The 16,800-nt window shown below is 60.5% G+C and overlaps 2 protein-coding genes across 3 annotated transcripts in view; one reads left to right on the forward strand and one right to left on the reverse strand.

Annotated features, from left to right (window-relative positions):
* GNG7 (G protein subunit gamma 7) overlaps positions 1-14,379 on the forward strand; it is a 53,684-nt gene extending 39,305 nt beyond the window's left edge. Inside the window, exons 3-5 of one of the 2 annotated variants that reach the window (XM_088147330.1) lie at positions 3,336-3,462; positions 9,995-10,106; positions 11,142-14,379. In XM_088147330.1, the coding sequence (XP_088003456.1) occupies positions 10,026-10,106; positions 11,142-11,267 (207 nt within the window). In that variant the 5' untranslated portion in view covers positions 3,336-3,462; positions 9,995-10,025 and the 3' untranslated portion in view covers positions 11,268-14,379. The remainder of the gene's footprint in view (positions 1-3,335; positions 3,463-9,994; positions 10,107-11,141) is intronic. The other variant, XM_088147329.1, reaches the window with a different exon arrangement.
* Positions 5,744-9,802, reverse strand: H1-8 (H1.8 linker histone). The gene is made up of 5 exons (XM_088147282.1): positions 9,785-9,802; positions 7,876-8,253; positions 7,064-7,196; positions 6,526-6,581; positions 5,744-6,094 (listed from the first exon to the last, which is right to left on the reverse strand). The coding sequence occupies exons 1-5, from the start codon at positions 9,800-9,802 to the stop codon at positions 5,744-5,746; spliced, it is 936 nt and encodes a 311-aa protein (XP_088003408.1).
* Positions 14,380-16,800: the final 2,421 nt, after the last annotated feature.

The following is a 16,800-nucleotide window of genomic DNA, read 5'->3' on the forward strand; positions in this document are numbered from 1 at the left end:
AGGCCCTGTAGGTGGTGCAGTCGGTGCTTCCCACTGCAGCCCTGCATGAGGGGAGGGACAGGCCAACTTACTTCCAGCCTGCTCTGCCTCCTGTGGTGGCGCTTCCTTTGTGGCCTCTTTCTTCCTGAAACCTGGCTGCTGCTGGCCAAAGTCCCTGCTTGGCACAGATGCCAAGCACCTTCTGTTCCCGCTGAGCCTTGCCCTCCTGCAAGCCATCTCCTTGCTCAGCACATCTTGTTCTCTCCGGCTTGCTGGATTGGCACCGCTCTCTTGGCCTGCTGGGGCAAATTCTAAGGCCAGGGTGCTTGGGGGCCTTTGGGTCTCCCAAGATGGCAACTGGCAGCCTGGAAAGTCCACCCCGCCATGGCCCTTGGAGTTTCAGGGCTCCTGTGAGCAAAACACTTGCTGGGTTCAGAGGCACAGCTGTCATCTTTGGCACTGCAGCCTCCTGAGGAAAAGTTGCGTGGCCCTGGCCCTGGCCCTGGCCCTGGCCCTGGCCCTGGCCCTGGCTCAGGAAGGGAGGAGACACACAGCCAGTGGCCTGGATTCTGGGGCTTTGCCCCAATAGCGGCTTCTGTGGCATCAGGAGCCTAGCCCCTGTGGGATCCTGGCTGCTGTGCTGCTCAGCCCCTGAGGTGGGCAGGGACATCTTCAGCAAGCGGAGGCATCAGAGAGGGCACTCACCACCAGGCTCCCTGGGAGAATGAGTTGCATGGTTCAGCTGCAGGCTCTTTCCTCCGCCCGCCCTTCCCTGCGGATCCTGGGCAGCTGGCAGAGTCCCCGGGAGTCTGTTGGAGCTTTCCACCGACCGAGTCAGAAACACACAAAAGGCGACCTTTAAACAAGCCCTAGGAGCTGGCGCTTTTCCAAGGCACTTCGGTGGCATTGCAGGGATCCAGCCCCGCTGCATTTGAGCCACAGTTTGCAGGTGCTGGATCTGGCCTCAGGTTCAACTAACCGGTGGGGAGCAGGCCTGGAAGACACCCCCCCCCCGGGTCCCTTAAGTGGCCTAGCATTGCTGCAAGGGGTGCTCTGATGAGTGTAGCCAAGGGGGCCTCCCTGCTTCCCCTGGAAACGATCCACAGGCTCTCTGTTAAGCAAGCTGCCTTTGAGATCTCAGAGCCAGGGGCCGCTGCAGGGCGACGGGAAGCGTTGCTCTGGAGTTGTGTTTGGCTGCGAAACCACACAGTGCCCGTCAGGCAGGATCCCTCCGTGATCTCAGGGCAGGGCAGCTGAGCTGGTGCCTCTGCAGAGACCAGCCTCTGCTGCTAGCCGAAGGGGAGGGTTGCTGGGCAGTCCTGGGTCTGTTCCCCCTGCAGCGGCCCAGCCTTTGCCCCAGCGGAGCGGGTCCTGGCCAGACAACCTTTACGATTTCCACTTGGACAAACTTTTTTTTATTTCTTGAGTTTCACATGCCAAGGCTTCCACCCTAACTGGAGGGATCAGATGGAAACCCATTGCAAAATGAAGGCCCCCACAATGCGCAGCCAGTGCCAGGCCTTCCAGGATTCACCTTTTGTACTTCTGACCATTTCCATTTTCTGCCCAAAAGCAGGGCAGCAGCTGCTGCTGCTGCTGCTGCTGCTGCTGCTGCTTTCCCATCTCCCCTCCCTGCCGGCAGCCGGCCTTCATCCAGCATCCCATTTCCAGCTGGTCCCAGCAGAACTCCAGCTGCTGGGAGAGTGAAGCTCCCTCTGGGGAGGCCCTCCCCAGCAGAGCTCCTTGGAAGCTCCTACCCTTTTGCACGCCCCCCCCCCCCCAGGACAGTTTGAATCTGCTCTGTGAGGCCACAGGCAGAGTCCCTGACTGGAGGCGCATCCCAGCGGGGCAGGGGCCAGGACAGGCAGGGCAACACCAACAGCCACTATACCAGGCTATACCGGGAAGCCAAACACCAGCACAGTTTCAACAAAAAAAAAAAAAGAGTCTAAAAATCAACAAAACCTGACTACCAATCCTGAAAAATACAGCCTGCAAAAGGTCAAGGAACTCAGCTCAACCACCAGGACATGTGAACAGTTCACACAATGAACTTGCTAACAATTCAATAGAAGAAAAAACCCTGCCTAATCCCCAGGAAGATACACACAGATTCTGACACCAAAACAAGCAGCCACTCAGTAACCCAACCCCCCCACCCCTCCCTCAGATCTCTATAAATACCCCCAAAAGGGCCACATCACCCTGGGCACAGAGAGAACTGCTCCTGTCTGCGCTCCCGCACTCTGAAGATGCCAGTCATAGGTGCTGGCAAAACGTTAGGAAACAAAACTTCAAGAACACGGACACACAGCCCGGAAGACCCACACCAGCCACAGGCAGGTTGCTTGGCCACGTGGAGGGGATCAAGACGGGAGCCGGGACACAGGCATTTGGGCGCCTTGGCTCAGCAGAATGGCTGGCCCTCGGACTTGGCCCCTCGGGGGCTTTTGCAACGTTATGCTGCGCAACTCTGCAGCAACGACTCAGAGGGATCCTGGGTCTGCCACCGAGCAGCAGGAGGGCGTGCACGGTGGCCTGGGAAGCCAGAGTCTGTGGGCCAAAGGATGCGCGCTTTGGAGCTGGCCAGAGGGCAGCCAGGCCTTTCCCCTTTTTGGCACAAACTTTGCCTGTGTAAAAAGGTTGCCATTGCTGTGGTTCTGGGAAAGGCTCCACGGTGGGAGCATCTGCCTGTGCTGTTTCTCTCCCTGTCTGCACATAGACATAGTCAGGCGCGCACATGCCCAGAGGCCAGATTGGAAGCGAGCCTGGTGCATGCAGTTGCTTGAGACGCTCACTGGCGTCTCAGGCTGAGAAGAGGGGAGTCGGCTGGGTTGTGAGAAAACACCGCCAGCGGCCGTTGCGGCATTTCCCAGAAGGGCTTGGAGGGGAGTCAGGAGCTCCAGAGGAGCTGTGCCCAAGCGGCGCTGCGTCCCGCTTTCCTGCTCCTGAGCCTGCCTTTCTCTAGTCCTCGCAAGGGATCCGAGGAGCCTCTCGGCCTTTCGCAAGGAACTCTTTCATTTATGGCATCTTTAACGGGCCTTGCCACGTCAGGCCGAAAGATTATCTGCAGGCAGTGCAAAGATAGTGAAGAGTAGTAAACACCTTTGAGGACAGCATTAAGATTCAGGAGGAGCTTGACAAGCTAGAACAAGGGGCAGAAACCAGCAAGATGAATTTACACAGAGGGAGCCATACGGGGCAGCAGGACGTGCAAAAAGGATCTGGGTGTCTTGGGGAATCACAAGCTGAATATGAGCCAGTGGCGTGATGCTACTGCAGAGCATGCAGATGCAATCCTGGGCTGCATCTGCAGACGTCTAATTGTTCCTCTCTGTTCTTCATTGATCCCTTAGTCCCTAGAGGGCTGCCCCCTGTTCTGGGCACTGCGTCGTAGGAAGGACCCTGGCAAACTGGAGGGTGTGCAGAGGAGAGCCAGCGAGGCAGGCGGGGGCCTGGGAGGAAAAACTTCTGAGGCGCTGGGTACGTTTAGTCCGCAGAGGAGACACGATCGCAGCACTCGCGTAACTCGAGGGCTTCCTTCCAACCCTTCCTTTCAGGGATCCTGGGAATCCTGCTGCCTTCCTTGCAACAAGAAGTCGAAAGAGACTCCCGGCCTCTCCCAGCACGTTCCAGGCGCCTCCTGCCTGCTCCCAGCGGGGGGAGGAGGGGGAGCCCTCTGCGCAGCTTGACTGCTTCAAGGACAGCCCCACCTGGATCTCTGTGCAGGGTGGCTCAGGAGGAGACCCACGAGGCCCAATCCCTCCACGAGTCCGAGAGCAAACTGGCCCCTGCGCCTCTCCTTGCCCAGCCGTTGGCACTTGGCGGGGGAATGTTCCAGCCCCCCCCGGAGCACCTCCTCCCGGGGTGGGAGGGAGGGCTTTGCTCGCCCACCTGGTCTCGTGTCTCCACCTGGCAGCATTTCAGCAGGGGCTCAGCCTCCAGCGTCTCCGCTCTGTGGCAGGACCTGCCCTCGCCCACGCTGTCTCTCAGGCCACACCGCCCAGTTGCTAGTGTGCCATTGGCAAATGGGGCATCCTTCCGCACAGCCCAGGATCAGGCTGTTGCCCTGGGGAGGGAGCGTGCTGCCCTCCAGGCCAGGGCGCCTGGCATCCCGTGCTCAGCTCAGCTCAGCTCAGCTGCCTCCTGGGACTCTTCTGCCCCCCTCCTCCCGGGTGCCCACTTTATGGCCTGCCTGCATTGTTGGCTGTCCAGCCCTGTCAACTGCCGCTTCCCACCATTGGGCATCCCTGCTAAGCCCTTTCTGTAAACAGGGCCCGTTGTGTTGCACTGCATTGCATCAGAGCAGCTGCAAGCGCGGTGCCTCCTGCCCTGGCCCGGGGTGTCAGGGCAAGTCTCCGAAATCCGGGCCGCACTGCTGCTTGGTTGGCTCCTTGGCCACAGAGGGTCTTCTCACGATGGTGCAGCCCAGGATCCTCCAACCCTCCCGAGTCTGTGAAGCCCTTTAGTTCATCACTCAGGAAAATCACTGCATGCCACGTGCTGCTCCAATTTAGGGTGACTCTTTAGAAGACCTGTTGTGTAAGATTATCCATCGGCACAAATAGAGGAGCCCCCCCCCCCATCAACGCTCGTTTGGGCTCCGATCCTGTGTCTGTAGAGTGGCCGGTCATCACGCTGCTTTCCGAGGGCCGTGGGCTTGCTCGGACTCACTCGGAGGCATTGGAGAAAAGCACACCACAGTCTTGGGGCTTCCCTCAGTTGAGGTCAGGAAGAAGCTGGAGGGACCTGCTGCCGGCTGGCCCTGCTGTTTTCTGTAGGTTTTCTCTGATCATACACTGACCCTGTGATTGCTGCAGGGCCTTGCTCCACCCACGTTTGCGCTGCATGGCTCGCTTAGTTCCGATGCCTACTTGGGACAGACGTGAGGGTGGGGAGATGTGCTTGGGGGCAGTGCGTGACAGAAGGGTCTAGGAGTCCTCAGGAGTTGCAGCCGTGCAACTCTGGATGCAGCAACAGAACCTTTTGTTCTGATCACGGGAGGCAATAATTCCTTTACGTGTTGTGGCAGATTCCACTTGAGGTGTCGCATTCGGTTCTGGGCGCACAAGAACTCCCACAATGATGGGGGTCTGGAAAGCAAGCCCTTGGTAGAAAGGTTAGGGAAACTGGGTGGTTTTAGCTTGCAAACTGAACACTTTCTGCAGCAAGATGTGAACTCGAATGGTTGTGGCTCAGAATCCCCACGCCTCAAGAGTCTGAAGTGCAGGCCTCGGAACTGAAGTTATGTACAAAAGTTAGCTTAGTGAAAAAGTTACCGTAAAGCGTAATTTAAGATAATGTAGCTTGCAAAGCAAGAAGTATTAATCGAGAATGCAGGTATTGGACAAACGTGATGAGCGTTCAAAGATGCAGGCGGGCTCCTAAAACAAATGGCTTGAAATGGCTGACTGGTGCGACTGAACAGGCGAGAAGTTCGACACGGGGCTTGGTGGCTCCCTCCTCTCTCCTGGCGGGAGCCGGGCACGCAGAGGCCTTCAGCCCCTCTGGCCTATTTGGGGTCTGCCACTTTTCAAAATCACAGCATGGAATCAGGGACACCCCATTCATTTGGTACCTTGCCAAATGTTACCTTTATTGAAAAACACCTCAAGTTGTTTAAAATGCTGTTAAAACCGTGCAGCCTTCCCCCCGGACCATCGGCCTCCTTCTGCAGAAGGGGCTGTCCTGCCCCATGGCAGCTGTTGGGATTCCCCACCACCGTCACGCTGCAGGTCGACTCCCTCACGGCCATGGCTGAGCCTCACGCGTTCCCTGGGCCCAGCGCCACCACAGCTTCCTTCTTCTCCTTGCCCTTTGCCGCCTTCTTTCCGGCCTTGGCTCTGGGCTTGGGAGCCCCCGCCCAGCTCTCAGCTTGGACCTCCTTTGCCACCTTGACTCGCTCAGCCCCAGGGGGCTCAGCCTCGCCTTCTGCTCCTGACTTGGGGCGGGCTTTGCCCTTGGTGGCCATCTTGGCTTCTCCCTTGGGGGGCGCTTTGGAGGGGGGCTTTGTCACTTTGAACTGGGGGGCCTTGGGGGGCCTCGGCTTCTTGGGAGCCTTCCCTTCTGCAACCTCTTCCTTTGGCTTCCGCTTCATGGGGTCTGCAGTCGGGGCCTGCAGGAAGACAGATGCGCTGGGCCTTGCACAGTGGGGGGCCGGGCGGTGGAATCGTCTGGAGTGGCAGCCCAAGGAAATGCGATGGCACGCAGCCCTCTCGGCTTCTGCGGGCACCATTACGAGATAGGGCAGCATCTCGCTTGGCCATAGCAAAGGCCCTCAGCCGTGCCATGCAGGCTTTGGTGACACATGCAGAGCCCCAGAATTGGCCACAGGCCAAGGAAGAAGGGACAGCGAGGGACAGCTGGGAGGGGGCTGCAGCCCTCTACTCATCCCTGGGGGGTCACTCTCCAATGCCCAGAGGCAGACTTCCATCTCAAGGGCTGGGCAATGATGGGCATTGGGCAGCGTTCCCTTCCACGCTCACAGCCTGAAGCTGTCCTGGTGCCTGGCTCCAGGGCTGCCCACGCGGCAAAGGGAGGACTTACTTGGTCCGGCTCGGCCTTGGATTTCTTCCTTGAGGCCTTCTCCTTGCCCTCAGCATCTGCTGAAAGAGAGACAGCAGCAGCAGCAGGATTGGGGTGGGGAGGAGAGAACCCAGATGAGCGGCTCCTCCTCTGGGGCGCGGCCATGGCGGCAGGGGCTGCAGCCGGGCCCTCCCAGGCCAAGGATGCAGCCCCAGATCCCGAGAGCTGCCCCTCCGCCAGACGCATCAGTGCTGCCTGAGGACAGGATGCACAGTGGTTTTGGCAGAGCACCCTGGCCAGGGGAGGGGTCTCCCTCAGCACTCCCCACCCTGCCTGGTTTCAGGCGGCAGGCAGCCCCAGCAGGCTCTCCTGGCTCCCGCTTCGCCAGCTCCAACGCCGGATCGTTCCAGAAGCCTCCGCAGAGAAGGACCCCAGGCAGGCTCCCCGGGCAGCCCCTTCCCCTCAGGGCAAGGCCGCACCGGCCCCCTCCCAGACTTCCTCAAGCCCACTCCCAGCAGGCTGCTGGCGCCAGTTCTTCAAGGAGAAGCAGGACCCTTACCCTTCCCTTTGCCTCTGGGGTACTCAGCAGCCGGTGCCTTGCCTTCCGCCTCCTTCCCTGGTTTGGAGGAACTCTCCCCCCGGGGAGGCTGTGCCCCTCTGGCCTTTCCTGGCTTGGGCTTTACGGCCGCCAGCTGCAAAATCAGGATGCAAGCAGGAGCGTTTCAATTGGGGGGAGCGAGCACCCAGCTCAGGTGCCTCTCTCCCCCTGCCTGTTCCTTCTAAGGCTTTGCCAGTCGCGGGCCAGGTTCTGCCAGATCAAAGGCAGGGCACGCTGGCACCTCCCGCAGGACTGGATGCCCTCAGACATGGCACACCGGATGGTCCAGGCAAGGGCCTGGCTCTGCTGGGCATTTCCCTCTGCCCGTCAGTCGTCGAGGCCCCAGGGAAGCTGAGCGGGGGGGGGGGGGAGATCCAGGCACATTTATGTTGAGAGGCTCCCCACACGCCGTCCACGAGGAACTCTCAGAGCCAGGGCTGGGGCAGGAGAGGCAGAGAAGCCCCTTGCCTTGGGTCCAGGGGCCGTGGCTGTCAGGCACCCAAGTTGTCCCCTGGAGAACACACGGGCGGCTGCTCCCCCCCAGAGCTCTTCGTGCAGGCTTAAGGTAGTGGGCCAGCTCACCGGTGCAGCTGCAAGGCTGCGGCTGCACAGTGCTCCGAAATGGGCTTTGGGGTGTTGTGGGGACCAGCAGGCTGCAGGCGCCAGGCCCTCCTGTGAAGCCCTTCTGCTTGTGAACCCGGGTCCAGGGGGTCAGGTGCCCACAACCAAGGGCGGGGTGGGGGTTGGGGAGAGGCGGGCCCCTCCCCGGTCACCTTGAATCTGCCCGTGGCCCCCTGCGCAGTGGAGTTGAGGGGCCGGACGAGGTAGCCCTTCTCCAGCCCTTTGAGCAAGGCCTTCCGCAGGTAGTACTTAAGCCGGATCGGGTCCACGCCGGGGTAGTTGTGGCGGATGTAGCGCTTGATGGCGACGGCGGAGGAGCCCTTCCTCTCGTTGAGCGCCTGGACGGCTTCCCTGACCATGGTCAGCGTGGGCGGGTACTGGCCCCTGGCGTACCGGGCTGCCCCCGAGGCCTCTGCGAGGGCCGAGAAAGAGAGCCTGCTGCCGGGGGGGGGCTCTCCCTGGGAGGGCCTCCGGCTCCCGTGGGGCTGACCAGGGGAGGGCGCGCCCCGCTCGCCAAGGCAGCCTCCTACCTGCCGGACCCGCCATCTCCGGGGCCGTCCCGGTCACGCCGACACCCTCCGCGAGAGAGGCAGCAGCTGGACCCACTTTATGGAGGAGAGGACGGCGAGCCGGCGATTGGCCGGCCGGAGGGCTGCAGGTGGCGGCCCAGAAGCCGCTAACAAGCTCCCCAGCCTCCCTGCCGGGGGGCGACGACCTACCCTCGAACCGCGAGCTGCATTTGGTCGAGGTGCATTCCGGGGCGGGGGGGCGCAAGGACACAGCCAGCCGAAGGAGCCCCGAAAGGGGGCGGGGGCGCGCCTGCGGCGGATCCCGGCCCGGAGGGAGGCGGGCGGCGGCCCCTCGGGGCTGAGAAAGCAGGGCGGTGCTGCCCAGGCGCCGGGCAGCGCCTCGGTCCCTGCTCCCTTGTGGGGAGGGGCGCCGGGGGATTTCTCAGGAGGGCCTGCCTTCCTCTCCGGCGCCCTGAGTCAGGGGCTTCCCTGCCGTGGTTTGGCATCCCCCCTTTCGGCCGCAGACCCTGGCCCAGAACCAGGGCGTGTGGGCGTGTGAGCCGGGGAGGCCCCGCGGCTGCACCGTCGGGCGTCCGCGGAGGGGCCTCCGGGAAAAGCCAGACCCGCATCCGCCCCCCGCCTTGGGTCCTCGGCCACGGGTTGCTGCTTCCTTTTTTCTTTTTAAATCCGGGATCAGTTCCGACCGAATCGGTCCTCCCCGGCAGCCCCTCCTGGGCTTGTCTTGAGCGGAGGAGGAGGAGGAAAGCTGCAGGGCCCCGAGGGCAGACGGGAGCAAAAGCCTGCCCGGCGGCCTCTCCCTGCATGGGAAGGACCAGCCAAGGCCAGGGGATCGGTTGGTGCCCAGTGCCCGGTCCCGCTTACTGGTTGCTGGAGGGAGAGTGCCTCTGCCCTGGAGGCTCCTAGGAGCCCGTAGCCGCTTTCTCGGGAATGAGCCTCATCCCGCCTGGGGAGGGTCTGTGGCCCTCACCGCTTTTGGCGGCAGTGAGCTCGCCTGTGCTTTTTGGGCAAGGAAGGGGCTCCTCAGGAGCAGGAGGGCGGTCTTGGAGGGATGGGGGGGAGCAGCCTTTCCCGGCTGTTCAGGCACCACCTGCGGTCCTCTGAGCTGCTGCCTATGACTGGGCATGGGGGGAGCGTCCGTGCTGGAGCTGTGGCCAGCACGTGCAGAACCCGCTCCCCAGGCCCCCCAAGGGAGGTGCCTCTCCACCTCAGGGAACCTGGGACTGGGCATCCCTTGCCAGGCTGGCCAGCTGGCTTCTTCTCCAGCCTGGTGGTCTTTTCTGCAATGGGAGGGCAAGTTACTGTATATAAACAGGGGACAAACCCCACCCTCACCAGCACTGATGATGCCACCTAGCTGGGTAATGAAACACCCGCAAGCAAACCACCCAGCTCAGAGAGCGCCAAGGACTCTGTGGTTCAACCCTGAGCTGCAGAGATTCTCTTCTAGGGGAAGGAATATAAAACACCCTTGAGTCTCCCCCCGCCCCCTCCCCTGCGCCGAGAGTCCTGCTGCATCTCAGCTGACACCCACCTCCTTAGGGTGCCCCATAGTGCTGCCGCTGTGACCTTTGGCAGTGCCCCTGCAGGAACACCTGTCTCCAGAGAGACGGGGGCAACTCTGCTACCCCAGAGCAGCCTTGGAGCCACCCCAAGGGAGCGGCCCCCTTTTCTCGAGGAAGGGGCGGAGCAGGGCGAGGAGCCAAGCGTCCCCTTCCTGTGCTTTTGTCTCCCCGCGTCCTAGGTGCTGGTGGAGCCAGACTCGATGGCACACGATGTCGGCCACTAACAACATTGCGCAGGCCCGGAAGCTGGTGGAGCAGCTGCGGATCGAGGCCGGGATTGAGAGGATAAAGGTGGGGCCTGGTGAGGCAGCCCTGGGTGGGGCGGGGGAGCTGGAAAGGTGGGGTTGGCTGGTGGGGAAGCACGGGGCACGGGTGCCCATGGAGAAAGTGGGTGTGTGGCCAGGTGTGTTTTTCTCCCGGACACAGTGGTGGAGCTGCTCAGGTAATTGGGAGGGTCTCTGGGCCCCCATCGTGCTTAGACAGGGACATTGTATCCACCCATTAAAGGGGGAACATCTTTGGGGTGCTGAGCCCAGTTGCAGAGGCAGGTAAAATAATGCCTGCTGAAAATCCTTTTTTGCCTCGGTTGCTACTCAGGGATCTGGGCGGGGAGAGATTTGGGACAGAGAAAGAAGGCCTTTGCGCACAAGAAGCTGCCATGGATCGTAACACACTAGAGAAGCAGGGTGAAGGTTGGCTGAGACAATGACCAGAGTCTTTGGTCAAAACCAGGTTTAGTGGGTTCTTGGAGTCATTTGAACGTGGGTGGTGGCAACCTGATTTAGAAAAGCTGAGCCCCCAGAAGTAAGGGCTGAGGCTTATTCCCTGTGGGCTCCAGTTCTGGGTCCAGCGCTCTTGAAGGGAAGAGCAACAAGGGCGCTCGGGGGGCTGAAACTAGTGGGCAGGTGTGGCTTTGCAAGAGAGGATGGCCAGCCCTCAGCGTCCCCCCAAGGAAAGTCGGCCCTCCTCTCTCCTTCAGGGTGCAGGCCCTGGGCTCGTGGGTTCCAGCTGAAGGTCGGGAAAACCTCCCTGCAGTGAGAGGGAGCCACTGAGCTGGGGGGCCTCCCTTCCTTGGAGGCTTCGGCTGGCAGCTGCACTGAGCAGGCTGGACTGGACTGGATGGCCTTAGCCCCCTCTCCGTGCGCGCCCAGCAGCTATGGGATGGGTGAGGGCCTCTACGGGATGAGAGCCATTTCCACCCATGGACATTTCAGGATTGGGAGCTCCAGTGAGATCTGTACACCCCCAGAATTCTCTTCTTCGGGGGGCAGAAAAGCAGCCTCTTTTGTGGCAGCCTCTGCTGACTTGGCTCCCTTCCCTCCCCAGGTCTCGAAAGCGTCCTCGGAGCTGATGAATTACTGTGAGCAGCAGGCCAGGAACGACCCTCTGCTGGTTGGCATCCCAGCTTCGGAGAACCCCTTCAAGGACAAGAAGCCATGCACCCTCCTATAGCACCCCCTGGGCCGGGCCCTCATGGCCTCCGGGCCGGGTACCAGCCTGCCTTGACCTCCAGCCAGGCCAGTTTTACAGCACGCATGGGCCTTAGGGCGACGGGCAGAGTTCAGCTGGTGCCCACCAGCCCACCAGCCCAAGGCCCTTTTGGAACCAAGCTGGAGCGCTGGCCGGGGGGGATGAGGAGCTGGTGGGGGGTAGCCCTTTCCAGAGCTGTGCCAGTGTCCAGGGAGGGGGGTTGGCATTCTTCCCCAGGACCTTCTGCTTGAGCTGGCCTGCCACTCCAGGACAAGCCCCCAGGAGGGAGGAGCAGGGATGTCTTGCCCGGTCTGCAGATGACCAAATTCTGGGCCAGGGGGTCAGTGGGAGGGACGGTGCCGGACCGTGCTTGAGGGGCCGTCTTGGGAGGGAACCCCGCAAGAAGCCAGTCTGTCTGGCACTAAGGACACCCCCTCGTTTGGAGACCCTGAGACCTCGGCAGGTTTGGGGTGGGCCAAGGCCCCCACTGGAGGCGAGGGGGGCCTTCCAGCAGCCCTCCCCGTCCCAGACTGCTGAGGAGAGGGGGGCACGCCAAGCAGCGTGATGCCGTCTCTTCTCCCGATGATGCTTTTGATCACCCCACACCCCAATGGACTCTCACCTGGGGTCTCTTCCCACTCTCCCCTCTTGCAAAGAGCCCCCGGTGCCCCCTCCTTCCGTTCAGGCTTGCCAGGAATATCGCAGCCAAAGCTTCCTACAGAGCAGGGTGTGTGTGTGCACACGTGTGTGCGTGATTCATTCATCCATCACTCCCCCTCCCACCAGGGAGAGAGAGAGGAGCACCCGCTTGAACCCCCAGGATGGGGCCGGTCACAGAGGGTTACATCCCTTTGCCCCAAGCAAGCACCAGACCCACTTTGCCCAAGAAGCAGATAAGAAAGGAGATGGCCCCCTGAGGGGCCGGGACACCTTCCTGTGCCCCCAGCGGTGCCTGCCCGGCTGGTGCAAAGGAACCTTCTGGGCGAAGATGAGGTGGTCCACCTGGCGGTTACATCACTCCCAGGTCTCCCCAAGAGGGGAGCATGACCCGGACCAGCGGGCAAAGAGCAGAAACAGGATGAGGTTAGGGGGAGCCCCAGGGGTGCCAGCAGGCTGGATGCAGGGACAGATGTGGGGGGGGGGCGTGTCTGGGTCCCAACAAGCAGCAGAGAATCTGCGGTGGTTCTTGGCAGCTGAACAGAATGAGGCCTCACTTTTGAGGCTGGGGGGGGCGTGTGGAATTGGCAAGTCCAGGCCCCCACCAGGGCAAAGCCAGAGAAGCTGCAGGACCAGGATTTGCACTCCTTTCCCCCTGCTGGAAGTGGTCCGTGAGGAAGCCCCTCTTGTTGGGTGCAGCTCTCGGGACCCCCCAGCCTGGCAGGGGCTCCCTCGGCTTCCAGAAGGCAAGGCATTGAGACCGGCCAGGCCCTTTTGGGCCCTCTGCTGCGGCCCCCTTTCCACCCCGCCTTTCCAAGCACCTGGTCTGGGCCGAGGTGAAGGGCACCCCCCAGCCTGCATGGGGAGGGTCCTTGGCCATTCATGGGTGCTCCCAGAGCAAGCTCTTCCCATCAATGCAAGGACCCTGTTTCCTGGGTGGGGAGGATCTGGGGCGGAAGGACTCCAAGGAGGTGAATGGTGGGCGGAGTTCCCCTTGCAGCCCCCTCCTTCAGTCCAAGGGAGCACATGATGTTGGCATGGGGATGGGCACCAGTTCTGGGCCACCCCCCCACCCGACTGCTTCACCCCGTGATGGAACAGCAGAGCGATGGCCGCTGTTCTGTGCCAAGACTTGGGGGAGGCTGCTTCCCCCCAAGGGGGGGCACCCCTTAACCCTCGGCTGGGGGGGGACGCCCATGCTTGGGAAGCAATTCAAAGTCCTTGACTCCCTCTCCCCATTCCATTTTCGCTCCTTATCTAGCATAGTGGGTGATGGTCCCTCGCCCGTGGCTCTCTGGGGCAGCCTGAGCCCTGGCACCGAGCTCGGAGCAGCCGCGGGTGCCGGAAGGCAGGCAGGCTGGCTGGCCTGTCCCCCAAAGGCAGGCCCCTTCCCCTCCGCCTGCGCTGCTTCTGCCTGCTGGCCCAGGCGGGGTTCACGCCCCCCGCCCTAAAGAGAGGCTGTAGGAGGGGCTGTGCTCCAGGGGGCCAAAGGCAAGTTCTCAGGGCTGGAGCAGGGCATCTTCCATGGGGCAGGAGCTCTGTGCCCGCGGTCAGACTGCACAGGGAGGCAGGCTGGCCCGGTGCCGGGTTTAGACTCGGCGAACCCCTAAGCTATGCAAAGCCTGCGGGGCCTCGCTAGACCTTGGGCCGCCCCCCAAAAATGGAGAGTACCTGCTCTCAAATGTTCCCTTCGCTGTAAACCTGAAAACATAGAAAATTTGGGCTTAAAGTATTACTTAAATTAATTACATATAAAGTCATTTTAAAACTACACCTAACAATTTGCTACACAAGATTTTAAAATCTACAGTACACTTAAAAAGCCACATAAAATTCCAGAAGCCAAAAAAAAAAAAATCTGGAACTTTGTGAGGCCCTGAGTTGTGGCTTGTTTAGCTTATGCCTAAATCCGGCCCTGGGCGGCACCCCCTCCCCAGCTATGAGGACCCAGGACCCTCCCCCACTTTGCCTTCATTCCTCCCAGGGCCCCCCTTATCTCCACCCTCTGGAAATCCAGGCCTTGCAGAGGCATCCAGGCCTCCCCTCTCGTTCACCAAACGGTTTCAAGTGGTTTAAGACCAGCAGTTTATTTTTTAATTCACCAAGATGACAAATGCATTTATTTAGTTTTTCCCCAAAAAAAGTGCTAAACATTGTTCTTATTTGCCAAATTCTAACATTGTTGCCAAAAAGAACGAGGTTTATAAAAGAGGGCATTATAGGAAGTGAAAAGCTGTGTCTGTAATCTGGGCATGATCATCTTTTCTTGCTAATTTCTGCTCCATTCCTTTTTGTAATCTGTTTTCCAGTGTGCCATAGACTTATTTTCTTGCATAGTATTTAACATGTTGTGGGGTTGCTGTTTTAAAAAAGTGAATTGATAACACACAGAATAAAACCTCACTTTTGCTGGAAAGTCTCTTTTTCCTCTCACCGGCTTGGGAAGGCAGCTGCCTTTGGCACCGCTCTAATTTCTGCTGGGGGGGGCAGTTTCCAAGGAGCCCTTTTGGGGAGGGGGCACCTTCTGCCCAGGCCTCCTCCAGGGGATGGCTCTGCCTCTGCACTGCTAAGAAGGACTGGAGCAAACGGGACCCTTTTCCTTCTGTGGGCTCCTGGGTGCCCCCTGCTGCCCCTCTGAAAGGCTTCCAGGCACTGCTCCATTCCTGGGGAGGCCCTGGGGGCGAGGAGGAGAGGGCCAGCCCAGACCTTTCTCCTTCAGGGAAGGGGAATCCCCAGGCTGGCGCTCTGGCGCTCCGGGGCTCCGTCTTGGGGAAGGGGCACTCCCACCCAGCCAGCACTCCCTGGTCCCCAGGAGTCTCCCACCTGTCAGGCCAGCGTCCCCCGTGTTCCCCGGCACTTAAAGCTCAAGGAAGGAGCCCACTCAAGAACGGCCACCAGCGCTGGCGTGCCAGGCGGGCGGGCGGCTTGCCCAAGGGATGCCCTCAGGCTGGGTAAGCCCTTCTGGCGCTCGCATACCAAGATCAGGGGTCAGGCTTTAAGGTGGCTTGTGATTCGGGCGGAGGTGCCGGCCCTGGAGGCCTTGGGAGGTTCATCTGACTTCCCCGCCCCCCCCGGCGCCTGCCAGCCCATCTTTCGCAGCAGTGGGCCTTCAGAGGTGGGCAGGGCGGAGGGGCTGGGCGCGGGGCCTGAGCGGGGCATCCTGTAAAGGACAGTGGGGTGGCCACGCACAGCTCCTGACAGGGCGGGATCTGTCCCTTATCCAGGAGGCTGCTGTGAGAATCTCAACTCCCTTTTCCTTCTCATCATGAACATCAATATCCTGTTTCCCAACGGTTGTTCGTACAAAATGGGTTGGCAGAAGGGAGTAACTGCACCTATTTGATTCTTTGGAAGGAATGCATTTTGGGAGGGGTGTGTGTGTGTGTTGGTATCTCCAAAATATTTTCTCCCCCGCCCCCCCCCACTCTAGTTCTTTTGCCGCAGGGAGCTGGCTTGGTCCGTGTGGGAGGGCTGGCACCCTTTTCTCCCTGCTCTGCTCCGGGCAAAAGTCTCAGATGCCTCTGGAACAAAGTTCAGAGCCGCTGCTATAAATAACCGGCCTTGTTCCTGCCGGAGCTATTTTTAGTACCCCAAGAGCTATAATTGCCTTCCCCCGTTGCCCCGGCTGGCTGGCGCTACTGCCGGTCTCCCAGGGAGGGGCCGGGAACAGCAGCTGGCCAGCCCCACTGCTTCCAGCTGGGTCAAGCAGGGCTGGAGACCGCAGGGAGGGCCTGGAGGCACCGCCAGTGGGCAGCTGGGACAGGTGGCTGCAAATGTGCCAGGGACTGGCAGCGAGGGTTTGGCTCTGGGCCTCGTCAGAAGGGGGTTCTCAGGAGCCATGGTGGGCAGGAGCACATCCTAGGGTGCTCCCTCTGCCCTCTCCCCAGTAATGTCCAGCTTGGAGGTAAAGGAAAGGAGGCATTGGTGGGCCATTCTGCCCACCCCGAGGGCTGTGGCCCTGGGCTTTGGAGAGGAAGCGCTGGACCTGGGAATGGCTCTGGATGCTCCCAGAGAGCCCCCAAGCTGGCAAGACCAGCGCTGGGCATCAAGGAAGTCGTAGCCTCTGCCGGCATAAAAGGCCAGTGAGCTGTGTGGGAGTGGTGAAGGGGAGGGGCTCCACGGACTCTGCTTGCCCCCTTTCCTCCTCCCCACTGGGAACCAGGTGGCTGCCATCCCACCTCCCTCCCCTGGAATCCTTGGAGTTCCACAATGGAGGGTGGCCACCAGTGGGCCCCATGCATGCAAATGCCATCCTGGGGGGCTTCTCCCTCCCAAGGTGCACCAAGAATGGCCTGCATGCCCACCCCTCACCTTGGCACCTCAGGACTGCCATTCCCAGGCCTTCCTCTCAGTTACTGACTGAGTTTGCCGTCTTCTGATCACAGACGATTGGCTCATCCCCAGGACTGTGCCTTCCCCTTCTCTCCTTTTTTCTGAGGACTCATATTCATGTCCTGTTTACGTTGCCATGAAGGTGCCCCACTAACCACTTATTTAGGACGTGAGGCCAATTTTGACTCACACTGAGGGTCAAATAGGGCCCGCTTGTCTTTTCCTGCTCCATATCAAATGGGTGTATTCCAAATTCTGCTGGCACAAGCATTTTGTGGTTAGGCAGCGTCTCTGCTCTACTGCCTCACGTGCACTATTGCGAGCACGCCCCCCCCCCCGAGTCAGTGGTGGCTGCCCTCCATCTCCTTTTGGAACAAACCTTCTCACGTAAAGCTGGGCCGCACTGCAAATCCCAGGCCTTGCATAGGTCCTTATATACCTGAAAACAGTGAACGCTCTCAGGCTGGTTCCTCCACAAGCGAGGCAGCAGCATCAAGAATCTCAGCTGGTGTGAATGGGAAATCTG

This window comes from Python bivittatus, unplaced genomic scaffold (assembly GCF_059951505.1).
Source record: "Python bivittatus isolate LINGU-HERP-01145 unplaced genomic scaffold, Pbiv_v1 ctg000500_np1212, whole genome shotgun sequence".
Classification (NCBI taxonomy): Eukaryota; Metazoa; Chordata; class Lepidosauria; order Squamata; family Pythonidae; genus Python; species Python bivittatus.

Coding starts and splice junctions, on each gene's coding strand:
- H1-8 (XM_088147282.1), bottom strand. Junction 7,197..7,875: donor GGGCCACGGGCAGATTCAAG/GTGACCGGGGAG, acceptor CTGATTTTGCAG/CTGGCGGCCGTAAAGCCCAA. Junction 6,582..7,063: donor CCCCAGAGGCAAAGGGAAGG/GTAAGGGTCCTG, acceptor CTCTTTCAGCAG/ATGCTGAGGGCAAGGAGAAG.